The sequence below is a fragment of the Zea mays genome, chromosome 7 (assembly GCF_902167145.1).
Source record: "Zea mays cultivar B73 chromosome 7, Zm-B73-REFERENCE-NAM-5.0, whole genome shotgun sequence".
Taxonomy (NCBI): Eukaryota; Viridiplantae; Streptophyta; class Magnoliopsida; order Poales; family Poaceae; genus Zea; species Zea mays.
This window is the reverse complement of record NC_050102.1, coordinates 56,017,527-56,032,938: the sequence shown is the minus strand read 5'-3', so window position 1 is coordinate 56,032,938 and position 15,412 is coordinate 56,017,527. Positions and strand designations below refer to the sequence as shown.

The 15,412-nt window shown below is 43.1% G+C and overlaps 1 protein-coding gene across 2 annotated transcripts; it reads left to right on the top strand.

Moving 5' to 3' along the window:
* The first annotated feature begins 8,712 nt into the window (after positions 1-8,712).
* LOC100217007 (Retinol dehydrogenase 14) lies at positions 8,713-15,037 on the top strand. 2 transcript variants are annotated; one of them, XM_008652768.2, is made up of 8 exons: positions 8,713-9,037; positions 9,101-9,347; positions 9,656-9,735; positions 9,947-10,100; positions 10,194-10,272; positions 12,693-12,777; positions 13,317-13,363; positions 14,485-15,037. In XM_008652768.2, exons 1-8 carry the CDS (start codon positions 8,923-8,925, stop codon positions 14,641-14,643), a joined length of 966 nt encoding a protein of 321 aa, XP_008650990.1. In that variant the 5' UTR covers positions 8,713-8,922; the 3' UTR covers positions 14,644-15,037. The 2 variants fall into 2 exon arrangements, with proteins under 2 accessions (XP_008650990.1, NP_001136855.1); NM_001143383.1 differs by having other exon boundaries at positions 8,760-9,037; positions 9,116-9,347; positions 14,485-15,034.
* Positions 15,038-15,412: the final 375 nt, after the last annotated feature.

Genomic DNA, 15,412 nt, shown 5'->3' with positions numbered 1-15,412 from the left:
GACTGCGAAAGTTCTCCAGTCTCAGATAGGCAGAAATGTGCTAACTTATGTTGATGACATCATTGTCAAAAGCACGAAGCAGGAGAATCATATTGCTGACTTGCAGGAGACCTTCGCTAGTTTCAGACAAGCTGGTTTAAAGTTGAATCCAGAAAAATGCGTCTTCGGAGTAAAGAAGGGGAAATTTCTAGGATGCTTGGTTTCAACAAAGGGAATTGAAGCCAATCCAAGTAAGATCGAAGCTATACTTCGGATGGAGCCACCAACTACAAAAAAGGGGGCTCAAAGATTGACAGGAAGGTTGGCGTCTCTCAATAGATTCATATCCAGATCAGCAGAGAGAAATCTACCATTCTTCGAAGTGCTGAAGTCAGCCGAAGTCTTTCAATGGGGACCAATTCAGCAGAAGGCCTTCGAAGACCTGAAGCAGTATTTAATAGAGCTAACAGCATTAACTCCACCTGTGCCAGGGGCTCCTTTATTATTATATGTGGCAGCTTCGCACTCAGCGGTAAGTGCAGCACTTGTCCAGGAGAAGCTTGATGGCCAAGCCAGGAAACAGGTTCCAATATATTTTGTATCTGAAGTTCTCAGCATCTCAAAGAAAAACTACACAGAATTAGAGAAGGTGTTATATGCTGTTTTGATGGCATCCAGAAAGCTTCGGCATTATTTTCAAGCCTACAACATAATCGTTCCTTCTTCACAACCTCTGAAGGATATTATGAGGAACCGAGAAGCTACTGGAAGGATTGGAAAATGGGCTGCAGAGCTCAATGAATTTTGTATTGAATATGTTCATAGATCTTCGATTCAGTCCCAGGCGTTAGCAGACTTCATTGCTGACTGGACGCCAGGGGCTCAGGAGGAGGAAGCAAATAAAGACGCCGAAGCATGGATAGTGTTTTGTGATGGATCTTGGGGAACCTTCGGAGCAGGAGCGGATGCTGTGTTGGTTTCACCTTCCAAGGTCAAAACTTGTTATGCCGCAAAACTTGATTTTAGTTGCACAAATAACATTGCCGAGTACGAAGCCCTACTTCTAGGTCTTCGAAAGTTAAAAGCAATGGGAATCAGAAGGGCTATACTCAAAACTGATTCCCAGGTTGTTTCGGGTCACATTGACAAGAGTTGCAAGGCTAAAGATCCGAAGCTTGAAAAATATCTGGATATGGTTCGAAGAGTTGAAGCTTCCTTCGAAGGATTTTCTGTCAAAAATATCCCTCGAGGACAAAATGAGCATGCTGATTTGTTAGCTAAGTCAGCAGCACAGGGGCTGCCTTTACCTTCGGATGTATTCTTCGAAACAATAAAAGCACCTTCGGTGGAACTTCTTGAAAGGGCAGTCCTTAGTATATCTCCTGTGTATAGCGAAGATTGGAGAACTGAGATCATCTCTTATCTTCAGGGAAAATTCCTTTCAGATGATGAAGCTTATAACAGAAGGATAGAGGCAAGAGCTCGTCCATATGTTATGATAGAAGGGGAGTTGTACAAGCATGGAGTTTGTGCTCCGCTACTCAAGTGTTTATCCAGAACCGAAGGTATAGAGTTGATGAAAGAAATACATGCAGGCCTGTGTGGATCTCACATCGGGTCTAGGCCGTTACTTGGAAAAAATTTCCGCCAAGGATTTTATTGGCCGAAGGCAGCTTCGGATGCAGCGGAATTAGTTCAAAAATGCGAAGGTTGTCAGAGATGTGCACGAGATCAAAAACAACCTTCGTCCTTAACACAGCTCATACAACCCGTTTGGCCATTGCAAAGGTGGGGTCTTGATTTGTTAGGTCCGTTACCACCGGCCCAAGGGAACCTAAGATATGTTGTAGTGGCGGTGGAGTATTTTTCTAAATGGATTGAGGCAAAGCCTTTAGCCACAATAACTTCGGCCACCGTCCAAAAGTTTTTCTGGCAAAATATTGTTTGTCGGTTTGGGGTACCAAAGGTTATTACTGTGGATAATGGAACACAGTTTGACTCCGAAGCTTTCAGGGATTTCTGTGATCAAATTGGTACGAAGATCCATTTTGCATCAGTCAGACATCCGGAGTCAAATGGACTCGTTGAAAGAGCCAATGGCATCATAATGACAGGAATAATGAAGTTAATCTTCAATCAACCCAGAGGAAAATGGCCAGATCAGTTAACCAAAGTGGTGTGGAGCCACAATACAACAATATCAAGGTCTACAGGCTTTACTCCATTCAAGTTATTATTCGGTGACGAAGCAGTAACTCCGGAAGAAGCAAAAACCGGATCAATAAGGGTAACAGCTTCGGCAGAATCAGGCTCCGAAGCTGCTTATTCTGTGGAAAAAGATGCTTTAGAAGGGATCAGGCTGCAAGCCGTGGAGAACATTAATAAATATCAAGCCGAAACAATTAAATGGCGAGATAGAAAGGTTCGGTTAAAGAATATTGAGCCAGGACACTTGGTGCTTCGGAGAGTGGCCAACCCAGAAACAGTGGGCAAGTTGCAGTTAAAATGGGATGGACCTTTCTTAGTAGCATCTTCGTCAAGACCCGGTTCATACAGACTGAAGGATATGGACGGCAACGGCGTTCCTAGGTCTTGGAACGCGGATGAGCTTCGGCGATATTATGTATAACTCGATGTAATTTTTCATATTTTTCTTTCATGGCACCCTTTTCCTTTCCGAAGGGGGAGAAAGGTTTTTAATGGGGCCAGCATATGTAATTTCTTTTCTTAGTTTTATAAGAGCAAAATCCCCCAAGGAATGTAAATGTAAAAGCTGAGAACGCACCATCGAGTGCCAAAAGTAAAGGCGAAGAAGCTCCAAAGTCGTTCCTAAGGGAATGCAGAGCTTACAGCGAAAAGTCAACGCTGATTCCGCCAAAAGTAAAGGCGAAGAAGCTCCAAAGTCGTTCCTAAGGGAATGCAGAGCTTACAGCGAAAAGTCAACGCTGATTCCGCCAAAAGTAAAGGCGAAGAAGCTCCAAAGTCGTTCCTAAGGGAATGCAGAGCTTACAGCGAAAAGTCAACACTGATTCCGCCAAGAGTAAAGGCGAAGAAGCTCCAAAGTCGTTCCTAAGGGAATGCAGAGCTGAGGTGCGATTGTTTTTAAGAAAATAATGGCTGTGAATATGGCTTCGGATACGTGTTTGGCCATTCATTTGCACATCGCATTACATCATAGCATTTGCATTCATAAACATTCATTTAGGCATATGTAGGATAATCATCTTCATGGCATAAATGGTTGCTTCGGCGAAAAGAGGAAAAAGAAGGGGAAAAAAGAGCTTCGTGTACAAAAAGTAGAGCTTCGGAAAAAAGGAAAAATGTTGTTTTCTATGCTTCGTTGCGTACGAAAAGAAGGGAAGGTGTTTTTTCGCCTTCGGCTCAAAAGAAAATTTCGTCCACATCAAAGCATTTCTCATACATATATGATAAGGATATATAACAAGGTATGAACAGAAGTTATCTCAAAAGTTTTAGTTACATTTACAAAAGTTATCTCAGAAGTTTCTCAAGTACTGTTTACAGTCTACTATCTAATCTCCAAGGAGCTTCAGCTTCGGCGTCATTTTTGATCATCGGCTTCGGCTTCGTCATCCTATATGATTAAGGTCGTTGTAAGTTAAAATCAAGCTTTCAGGAAAAGGTAAGCATAAGGTATGGTTTCTTACTGGTTCAAGGTGGCTACGAGCTTCGTCTCCAGCCTTTTCCCGCCCATATCATTTTTACAAATCTATTCGAGATACTCCGGGCGAGATCAGGAATATCATCAAGGATTGATGGTGATAAGGTGAAATTTGGCCTATTGACAATCTTTGCATGATCGCAGCCAGCCTTCAGGAAAGCTGCAGCAGTGCCTCGAGAAGCCACCCAGGCACAAAAGTCACCATGCCCAGCTATGACTTCGTCGAGCTCGTCAATCTCCCCCTCAATATGTTCGAAGGTTTTTGGTAGATCTTCAGCTGAGGGGGTGAATTTTTCACTACTGGCTCCAACTGAGTAAAAAATCTTTCTTAAGCGTTGAATGCATTTGTTGCTAAATTCCAGACATTTTTCTTGAAGGCCTGTCAATAGTTTTCTCAAATCTGAATTTTCTTGAGCTTCGGCTTCAAGTTTTGCATTAAGCTCTAGCTTTTCTCGTTCGAACTGTTCAGACTGGCGGAGAAGCTTCGTGTTTAGTTCTGTTATTTTTGCTTCAGCTTCCGCCAATGAACCTTCGGCTGCCTGGAGCTCAAAGTTCTTTTTCTCAATAACATCCGATTGCTCCTTTATTCTGCTTTCCAAATTTTCAATTATAACTTCGTGCTTCTTATCTTCAAGATCTTGCTGCATTTGCAAGGCTTTGCTCAACAGCATACTCTGCACGAAAATAACCTTCGTCAGACATGTTTTTGTTCTTAGAAACAATAAAGTTAAGGGACAAGTATCACCTTGAAGTTGGAATAAAATAAACTACCAACGACATGTTGTCGTCGGTAGCGGCTGATGTCTGTTTCCAGCTTCGGGAAGCCGATACTCCTTGACAGAGTACCGATAATTTTGGCCCCAGTTTGATCTCGAATGCAATCTAATTTTTCGTCGTCAACGCCTCCGAAGAGGAGTGCCCCAGGTTTGTATCCACAGGATTTGGCATACTCTCTAAGCTCTTCTATTTCAGCTTTTGATAGTTGTTCTCCAACTAAATTCTGGAACATGAAGGCTTCGTTTTCTAAAGCTTCGTCAGCAATTTCTTTTCCTTTTCCCGAAGCTGCGGTTACGGCCTCTTCGGCGACGGTAGTAGCCTCTTCTGCAGCCATGTCTAGCAGTAGTTGGTCAATGTGTTCAATTGTGCTCTCCAGGTTCAAATCTTCAGCTGAGGCAACTTCGGCAGCTGCGGCCTCCGAAGGTGCAATTTCAATATCTGTCTTCTCTGCAGCCGCTGGTGTTTTCTGGACCGAAGCTCTTGGCGGCGTCTTGTCAATTACTTCTGTCACAGTGATAATTCTTTGTTTCTTTGCCTTGATGGTTTTCTTCGATTTTTCGGGCTCCTTGTCCTTCTGAAAAAACTTTGTCAGTTGAGGGTCCAGTGGACTTAGCTTCGCAGGTAAGGTTTCAGTCATTACCTTCAGAATTTCCTCAACGACAGCAGCAGAAGGTGATGCGGGGGTTTCTTCTGCTTCGGATATTTGGTGCTTCGGAGAAGAAGTTTTCCTCTTCTTCGGAATTTTCTTCTTTAATGGTTCTTTTTCTTCACTTATGGCCTCAGTTATCCTTTTTCTTTTTTGACCCCCAGCACCTTTGTTCAGATTTTCATAATCAGGATAATCAAAGCCCAAGGCGTCCAACACTCGATTTAGCCTTCGCTTCGGACGGGTGCCGAAGGCGGCGGTCATCAATTGATCTTCCTTTTTGGAATAATTGCCAAGAATTTCATTGCACATTGCTTCAATTGTATCTAGCCACTCTTGACAAGGTGTTTTAAAGTACTTTTTAAACTTGAAATAGTAAGGTAAACGTACAAGTTCACCTTCTCTCTTTTCCCCCTGTAGCTTCGGCATTTCCCATTCTTTCAAACTGGGAAAAACTTTGAAAGCTAAAAACTCTTGAACAAGGTCCCTTGTGCTGATATGCTCTGCAATAATTCTGAATTCACTCATTGCTCGTTGTGTTGGACCTTCGGGTGTCATGTCGCAGCGAGGTCGGGTTTCTCCGAAGATTAGTTCCAGCGGGCTTTGCACAAGCTTTTCCTTGTCATCATTAATCTTGACATAGAACCACTCTGATTTCCAGCCTGCTGCCCACTTGCTTCGGTAGCTAATTACAGGAAACTTTGTAGTTTTTCGATAGGCGAAGTTATAGCAACCAAAATTATCGTGCAATCCATCTTTTCTAGCCTTTGTTTGATAATGCAACTCGTGAACCCGGCAGAAGCTGTCCGCAAATGGTTCCACTGCTTGGCTTCGGATTGCCTAGATATAAACAATAAGCCTAACGATAGCGTTAGGGGTCAGCTGATGAAAATAGATACCGAACCTCTTCAGCACCTCTGCAATGATCCCATGTAGGGGGAATCTTAATCCAGCCTTTAAAAAGCTCTTGAAAATAACAATTTCATCTTTCTCTGGTTTTGGGGTAGTTTCTTCTCCTCCGAAGCGTAATAGCTTCTTCTGATTTTCAGTAAAAAAGCCTGACTTTACCATCTTGGACAGATCAGCCTTCGAAACAGTAGATTTCCCGAAGTCCAAGTGGCTGGGCTTGCTTGGCATGGCAATGCGATAATCATCTTCAGAATCAGTTTCCTCAATATCTTCTTCTTCTGCTTCAGCGATTGCTTGTTCTGCTTGTCCTGCATCATCATGAGGGATCTTTTCCGAAGTCACCAGCCCGGATCGTTGCATAGCTTCGGAGATGGGAACAGTCTCCGAAGCTTCAGTTTCGTCCCCCTCACGCTCAACCCTGGCAGTAGAACGCACTCTGGCCATTCAATTATGAACTTGTGGAACGTTAATACTTTCTTCCTCCGAAGCAGGTTTCAAACTGGAGCTTCGTTCGACTCTGACAGACAAGCTTCGGTGACGGTTAAAAATTTTGGCAGCAAAACAGTACAAATAGCAATGAATGCTGTGGTAACTTCACACCTACTCGTCTGTTTATATAGTGCTGCAGGTAAGAAGGCGAAGCGCCAGAATTTTTACACCAGGCGGACAACCGCTCGCACTCGCTGCGTGGTGGACACTCGGACGGATCCTGTTAAGTTATTTAGTGCACATGCATAGTCGTCTGAGGTCTTTGAGACAAGGACAGGTGCATGTGGGCCCAATAACTTGGGAGGTTCTGCCACACTGATGGTTCGCTCTGCCTCGCGGACGTGCTCAGCAAGGACCTGGTTGGTCGATCCGACTCGCAGCTTTGCTTGACAGGGACCTGGTCAGTCGCTCTGCCTCGCGATCCTGTTCGGCAGGGACCTGATCGGTCGCCTTACCTTGTGAACTTGCTCAGTGGGGGAGACTTTGGTCAGCAAGAAGGTTTCATGGGCCTTACTTTTGGTACTCCGTTCCTAGGTACCCGATAATACTTTTCCAGCATATTTAAATATCTCCTCCTATTTCATTCATCCCCCTATTTCACCTCATCTCCAACCTATGGGTAACTCCTCCAACTCAGTATAGAAAAGGGGAAGTATATCAATCAGGATGACCATATCTATGTCGCTGACGATGTGCGCAACGGAACTGATCGATCGAGGATGAGGAATGTGGCTAGCCTCACGAAGTCTGAAAGGACCTGGTCGAATGCGGGGCAGGCTGCGCTAGTGAGGAAGCCCGTGGACGCCTCAGAGGTCGAACTTGACGGCTATACGGTGTGGAAGCTCTGGATCCACTTCACTCCACTAGATCTACTCGTTGTGCCTCGTCGGTCGTCTCTATTTGAACTGTCGGACCACCGTCGGGCGAAGGCACCTCCACGGACATAGGGTTCTTCAATGCTGCTCGGCATCGCACCGAAGCGTCAATGTATGTGGAAGAAGCCAGGGCTAGCGAACGTGCGTCACGAGAGGAACTTTATGTTGGCGAGAAGAGCACCGACTCGACTGCGATGGGAGCATAGGGTCACCTCACATACGAGGCGTTTACGTAGCTCACGGAGGGAGGGGGAGAAAATGGTGTGAACAATTGGATGCTTTCGGGGAGCTATAGTGCCCATTTATGAGGGGGAGAGAGACGGTTCGGGAACCGTTGGAGATGGCCTTCGCTAGGGAACCAAATAGCCCTCCAATATCAGCATTAAACATTTTTAGTTTCACTGAGACTAACATAGTCTACTCCATCCGTTTCAATTTATAATTCGTTTGACCTTTTTATACCAAATTTGATTAATTTTGACTAATATACTTTAAGTGTGGCTTTGATTTTTTTATTTTTACGTAAAAAATTGAATAAGACGAGCCGGTCAAACTTGAAAATGTCAAACGAATGATAAATTGCGACAGAGGGAGTACTTAAGAGCCAGATTATCATATGTGTTCATTTTATTGTTGACTCTTTGTGACGTGGTAAATACATAAAGCCTCGAGCTACTTTATTAGCCTTTGCTTTATTTTTTAATCGTGACAGCCTCCAGGATTAGGGTTGAAAACGGACGAAAAAATCCAGTCCTAATCTGTACCGTTTTTCACATTTAACTCGTCCATTTTCGTATTTTCGGAAAAATCTGGAAACAGGAGAGTCTATTTCGTCCGTTTTCGTGGGATCCCATTTTTCAAATTTAACCCATATTTATCCCGTATTTAAGAAATCCGGGATGACCCCAATATACATTAGTGCACAAACTAAATTATCATATTCTTAAGTGATATATTATAACATAAGTGGTCATTCTAGCCACCGGCTCTCCTTAATGGCAAGTGGTTTAAAAGCTCAAACGACATCGATCGTAGCTATATATACTATTGGCAAGCAAACAACAATAAAATGTTGTCTCTCTATATCTATTTGTTTCATATAATTGTCATGCTAGTCAGTCATCAATATTGTACGTGTATGTATTAAATTACGAGTTTCCGTTTAATATTTCCGCTTTCGTTCTTTTTCATACACCCATTTATCTCACTACCGTTTTCGTTCTCGATTATTCTGGACCTATCCTGTTTTCGGTGATAAAATGTGGGGACGAAAACGGGAGATGCGTTTTTTTATCGGTTTTCATTCCTAGACAGGGTAGACTACATATCATGTCTACAGTAGAAGGTTTGTTTTTTTACATATGAACACGGGCACACGAATCGTCGGCTCACGGCCTCGTCACGCCCACCCTCTCCCTCTTCGGGTTCCAGGCTTCCAAAGTTGTCAGAGACGGCGAGAGTAGGGGGTTTCCAGGAAGCTTCGCCAGGGCGCCGGTAAGTTGACTGGATTTGCTGCTAGGCAGTCAGGCAAGCTCGAGTTTTGCCATTTGAGAAGGAGAGGGAAAATGATGACCTCGTGGCTTCTGGGCCGCCGGGGCCCCTCCGGCTTCTCCTGGAGTTCCACCGCCGACCAAGTCACGCAGGGCATCTCCGCCGCCGGCCTCACCGCCATCGTCACTGGTCCGTACTTATTCCCCAACATTTCTTCTTCCTTCTTCATAGTATTTATTATTAGTAATCCAGCCCAATCCCATCCAGGGGCGTCCAGCGGCATCGGCGCGGAGACGGCGCGAACGCTGGCGCTGCGCGGGGCCCACGTCATCATGGCCGTCAGGAGCCTTCCCGCTGCCCAGGCCGTCAAGGACGCCGTCCTCGCCCAGGCGCCGGGGGCCAAGCTCGACGTCATGGAGCTCGACCTCTCGTCCATGGCCTCTGTCCGCGCTTTCGCGTCCCAATTCATCGACAGGGGTCTCCCCCTCAACATCCTTATGTATGTATTATGTTTATATTAATTGTTGCCTGCTTTGCTACCTGGGATGAATTATGACTCCTAACGAATCACTAATTCAGTCAGGAGAAACAGCTCGTACTCGGTTCCAAATTACAAGATGTTAATGGTAGAATTTATTTAACTTTGTGTGATTCTTGTGTTTGAGATTCTCTTGTGCCTGTTCTAATAATCTGACTATATATTGATAGGTCTGCTAATTCAATGCTGGTTCTCTTGACATTTGTTCAAAGTGTAGCTTCAATATATCTTATGGCATTTAATTGATTACTTGGCCCTCTTGCTGGCAGCAACAATGCAGGAGTAATGGCAATACCTTTTGCGCTTTCAAAGGATGGAATTGAGATGCAGTTTGCAACTAATCATGTTGGTACGCATTCAGTATACTTCACTGCTTGTTTAAACTGTTGTGTGTATGGAGATTTCCTACTTCAAATCATATAGCATTGTATAGCACGTGCAAGTCTAGCGCTCTAACTCAAGCTGGAGTTTTTTACCTGACCGTTATTCAGAAGTTTTCATTTATCATGGTGTTTAGACACAATTTTACTAAACTGTGGTTCTAATTTCATAATTTTCAGGGCATTTCCTGCTCACACACCTTCTATTGGATACCATGAAGAGGACCTCTCATGAATCAAATTTGGAAGGAAGAATTGTCAACGTGTCATCAGAGGGGCACAGACTTGCATATCGGGAAGGAATCCGTTTTGACAAGATCAACGATGAATCAGTGTATGTAATTGCTGTGCTGTGATTATGTTCTACGGTCTAATTTACTTTGTTTTGAAGAAAACCTAGCCACTTGTTCAATCTTGTGTTGTGCAGGTATAGTAGCATTGGTGCATATGGGCAATCAAAGCTTGCAAACATATTGCATGCTAATGAACTTGCCAGGCGATTTGAGGTATGTCTTGTCCATCTAACACATGCATGTTTTCTTGACCTTATGGTGCATGTATAGTTACAATGCATTTGTATGCATTGCAACTTTTTTTCTCGAGCGCGCATGAGAGCTGCGCACCATTATATTAAGAAGAAAAAGATCTAAAATAGACCGATACAAACCGTCGGAGCGGTAAATGCACGAAAATAGAAGAGGGTTACAAGACAGCAGAGAGAACCTGAACCACACAATACACTAAGGCCAAATCTGCTTCAGCCCCGGTGCCCCTGCTAAGCACCATAACCTGGCTTCCTCCTTAATATCTTTGACAACCATGGCCACACTGGGGAAATTTTATCAAAAACACATGCATTACGATGTTTCCACAGCCACCAAGCCACAAGAGCGACCATCGAGTTAAAGCCTCCTCTCTTCTGTTTAGGCTCCTTCAACACAGCTGCCTTCCACCATTATTGGAAAACTGAAACGCCAGGATCAGGAGCTAACTGCTGCAGACCTATTAGCGAGAGCACCAAGAACCAAGTTTGCCTAGCAAAGACGCAAGCCACAAGAAGATGCTGTATAGTTTCCTCCTCTTGATCACAAAGCAGGCGATACTTACGGTGCGCTAAGCCTCGGCGAGCCAGGCGATCCGCTGTCCAGCAGCGATTTAGAGAGGCCAACCAAAGGAAGAACTTACACTTAGGAGGCACCCACGTCTCCCAGATGCGTGCAGCTGGCTCAAACACCACAGCCCCACAAACAAAAGATTGTAAGCCGACTTGGAAGAGTAGGCACCTGATGCGGAAGGGAATCATACATGCTGGTCATGAATTCCGGGGCCAAGATGAAAACCTTGCAGCATGTCCCAGCACAAAAAGAACTCATAGAAGGCCTGCAAGGACAGAACACCTCTAACATCGTGGAGCCATTGATTATCAGCCAAGGCACCTTGAACAGTTCTGATGTTCCGAATACGATTAGGCACTGAAGAAACCAGATTTGGGGCAAATTCAGCTGAAGATTTTCCATGCAGCCATCGATCCAACCATAATAGCGTTTCAGCTCCATCACCAACTACCGACCGAACTGACACAACAAACATGGTCGCCGCACAGGGATGAACCTGTATATTATTGTGAATTCGGTTGAGTTTTCTGTAGCCATAACCATCTCATATTTAGAGACCAACCTAACACCTCCAGATTGTGAATTCTCAGCCCTCCCAACTTGCGAGGCCGGCATACTTTTTGCCACCCAACCAGACAATGGCCTCCCTTGATGTCTTCCTTTCCACAAGAACCTTCGTCTGATCTTATCAATTGCCTTGATTACCCACTTGGGACATTGAATGGTAATGAGATGATATATTGGAATAGCTGTTAGGACCGAATTGACCAACGTCGCTCTACCGACAGGATGATAAGTGTTGCCTTCCAACCAGGGAGCCGATCAGCTACCTTATCAATGAGCGGATAAAAATCGTTCTTGGTAAGTTTCCTGACTGCCAGCAGCATACCCAAGGTATTTGGAAGTGCTGCACATTGCAAGGTAAAACCTTATGTACAAATTCCAAATCATGATCCCCACATCTGATAGGAGTGACGGAACTCTTTCCGATATTGTGACCAAGTTAGATGCTTCACTGAAGACCCTAATGATTTCCTTGATCAACAGTAATTCTTCAGCACAGGTTCATATGAACAGCACTACATCATCAGCATATAAATAGAGCCTCTGACCATTACCCCTGTTCAGCAAAGGTTGCAGCAGACCCTCCTCCCAAGCTTTTACAATAATGTAGTTCAGAACATCCATCACTAAGATGAACAACATAGCGGAGTAGCGGACAGAGGGTCACCCTGACGAAGGCCCTTCTGGTGGCAGATCAATTCACTCTGTTCACCATTAACAAGCACTCTAGTGGAAGAGGTGCACAACAACTTGCAGAGTAAATTGTACCAAACAGGTCCAAAGCCCAAATATCTTAGAACCTCCAACAAAAACGGCCATTAGACTGGGTCGAAAGCCTTGCTAATATCTAGCTTAAGCAACACACTCAGTTCCTGCAGGAGCTCTGGATTGTTCGGCAAGCATGTCAGGGTCCTTGGTATGCATTGCAACTGTTTGTGACCAACATCACTTGCATTATTTTTTAAAGATGTTTGCATCTGAATTTTAAAAATTGTAGCTTTTGGTAAATAAAGATCATTGGGCAGTGACAGTGAGTTGTTCCAACTTGGACATGGAAGTTTGAGTGCATTTATTGCTAATCTTGGTGTAACAAATTCAAGGAACACTCATCATCCAATCACAAAAATTATAATGTTTCAGATTTTGCTGATTATATGTTCTCTTTACAGTTACCATTCAGTTTCCAGTTTTTTAAGGTGTTCTATAACTATTTCTCTCTATCTATGATACAATATTTTGTCTAACAGGAAGATAATGTCAACATAACTGCAAATTCTCTTCATCCTGGTTCCATTATCACGAACCTTCTTCGCTACCACAGTATCCTAGATGGTAAGTATAATTGTCATTCTTTCCACAACATTTACCTCTCCTGGTCTTATAAACTAAAAGGGAAATTGGCTAGTTTAATAGAACTTACTGAACTATGTTAGTTGGTGCTTCTTATTTCTATGAACAAACCATGGAAATTAGGACAGCATGAAAGGTAAGGCACATTGAAGGTTAGATCCATAGATGCATAAGAAAGACGGCAATCGATACATATAAATTATCAGCAAAAGGGCGGGCCTGGTGCAGCGGTAGAGCCTACCGTCTGTAACCGGAAGGTCCCGGGTTCGAGCCCTAGCCTCTGCATATTATGCGGGTAAGGCTTGGTGCTTAAAGATACCCTTTCCTAGACCCCCGCACAGTGCGGGAAGCCTACGTCACCGGGTACGCCCCTTTTTGAGAAACTGAATGATATTCGTCACTTGGTTGCAGTAAACACCAGATATAATTTGTTGGCTTTCGGAACTGCAGCTATGTTTTACTGATTGCATTTTTTTTTTCAAATTAGCACTGACTACATTGATTTTTTCTGCTGAGTGCAGTTCTCCATCGGACGCTGGGTAAATTGGTGTTGAAAAATGCTGAGCAGGTATTTTTAATGTTTTTAGGAAATATTCAGGCTCTTTTGAATTTTAGACGCTTAGGTAGTTGAGACTAGACCTGACATGACATTTTACTAATCTATCGTTTGCTGGTAGTTGTTAAGTTGTGTTTGGATAGAAGTGCTTGGAAAGAAGCTATCTACGTGCCTGATCCATGATTAGGCCTTTTTCCTTTTAGTGCTCTCAAAATCTTTGTCCCTCCCCTTTCTCTCTCTTTCTCTTTCTGGTGACATCTTGTTGGGTTTTAACTCTAGCCTACCCCAACTTGTTTGGGACTAAAAGGCTATGTTGATGTTGATGATCGTTTGCTGGTAGTGACAGTATTGTTTGTCGCTTCCTGCATTTCGAGATAGTGGTACTATTTGAGACATTAGAATAAGCTTCAGTGTAGATCTGCGACATTGTATCTGGCACAACTGTTAACCATTATGTTAAATTAGAAGAGGTACAGGAGCATCAAAAGTAGTATGTGATCTGACAAGTACCATTACCATGCCTCAAGTTACTATGTGTACTCATCTGGAAACATCTTCACTTGTGGAAAAGCAATTGAAGATCATTCTTATCACAATGTCATGTGACCTACACCATGCCGTGCCTATGCAACTTAAGGGCTAGTTTGGAAACTTAAACCCATTTCGGAACTGAAGGGGATTGAGGGGGAAATGAACTAATTTCACCCTTAATCCCCTCCAATTACGAAAGTGATTTAAGTTTCCAAACTAACCCTAATAGTCTGCTGTAGAACTACAATCCCTGCTTACTAATGCTTGTCATCTGTGCTAGGTTGATTGGCTTTTTGGTAGGCAAAGCAAATCGATGTGCCTGTGCTGTGCAACTTAACAGCCCGCTGTAGAGCTACAACCCCACTCCACTAGTGCTTACGAAAGTTTGTGATCTGATCTGTGCCAGGTTGACTGGCTTTGTGGTAGGCAAAGCAAATCTAGATTTCACCAGCAATAGGCAAAGTTTTATGTGTGCTGTGCTGCCCGTATCATGTAATCATATGCTCTTGGCTACACGGTGCAGCTAGTACTAGCTTAGATGGAGTCTGCCAGTCTAGTATTCAATTTGGGCTCTGAATGTGGTTTGCTTTTAACTTGAACAGGGTGCGGCAACTACATGCTATTTGGCACTCCACCCGCATGTGAAGGGCGTGTCCGGGAAGTACTTCTGCGACTGTAACCTGTACGAGCCAAGCGCGAACGCCAAGGACATGGAGTTGGCCAAGAGGCTCTGGGACTTCGGCGTCGAGCTCATCACCTAGCTCATGCTTCTTGTTGTTAGCGACTTGTTTTCAGACATGGATGTAATGTAAATCCCTTGACAGATGGTAAATTCTGTAGGCCCTCGAGGAGCTCCTGTGTGGTAAACTCATTCACCTCAATCTATCTACGTGTATTAAGGTGGATTAGGGTGTAAATTAAATTAATTTACACTCCAATCGCCCTCGAGGAGCTCCGGGGTGGATAATGCTTTGGTTGGATATTTTAGTATTCACCTGAATTTACGTGTATTAAGATGAATTAGGGTGTAAATTAAATTAATTACACTCCAATCCATCTCAATATATATGGATTAGGTCGAATACTAGAGTATTGTAATACTTCAAAATCCTATTTTGGATAAATTAGTAAAACGTATTTCATGATTTAAATAAATATGTTTTCAAATAATAGATTACCGAAAAGATTCTTATGTGAACTATCTTTTGTATTAAACATTTTTTCTTCCAAAAAAGAATCAAGTTAAACTATCTCATAATATAGATATTACATAAGAAATTATATCCTTTTAAATAAATATGTGAATATTATAAATTTATTTTATTGTACTTCTAAAATGTGGCTATCTGTTTGAATTATTTTCTTTAATAATTATTATTGTAAAACATCTTACATGAAATATTCCTACTAATTTTCATTTGCTTAAATGGATAAATTAATTAATAAAAATGCTTTGCATTCATGTTGAGTTTTTGTTTATTGCAATTTATGGTTGAAATAGAAAATTTAACTCATCTCTAAATTGGACTT

Coding starts and splice junctions, on each gene's coding strand:
- LOC100217007 (XM_008652768.2), top strand. CDS start 8,923: ATGATGACCTCGTGGCTTCTGGGCCGCCGGGGCCCCTCCGGCTTCTCC. Junction 9,038..9,100: donor CCTCACCGCCATCGTCACTG/GTCCGTACTTAT, acceptor TTAGTAATCCAG/CCCAATCCCATCCAGGGGCG. Junction 9,348..9,655: donor CTCCCCCTCAACATCCTTAT/GTATGTATTATG, acceptor TCTTGCTGGCAG/CAACAATGCAGGAGTAATGG.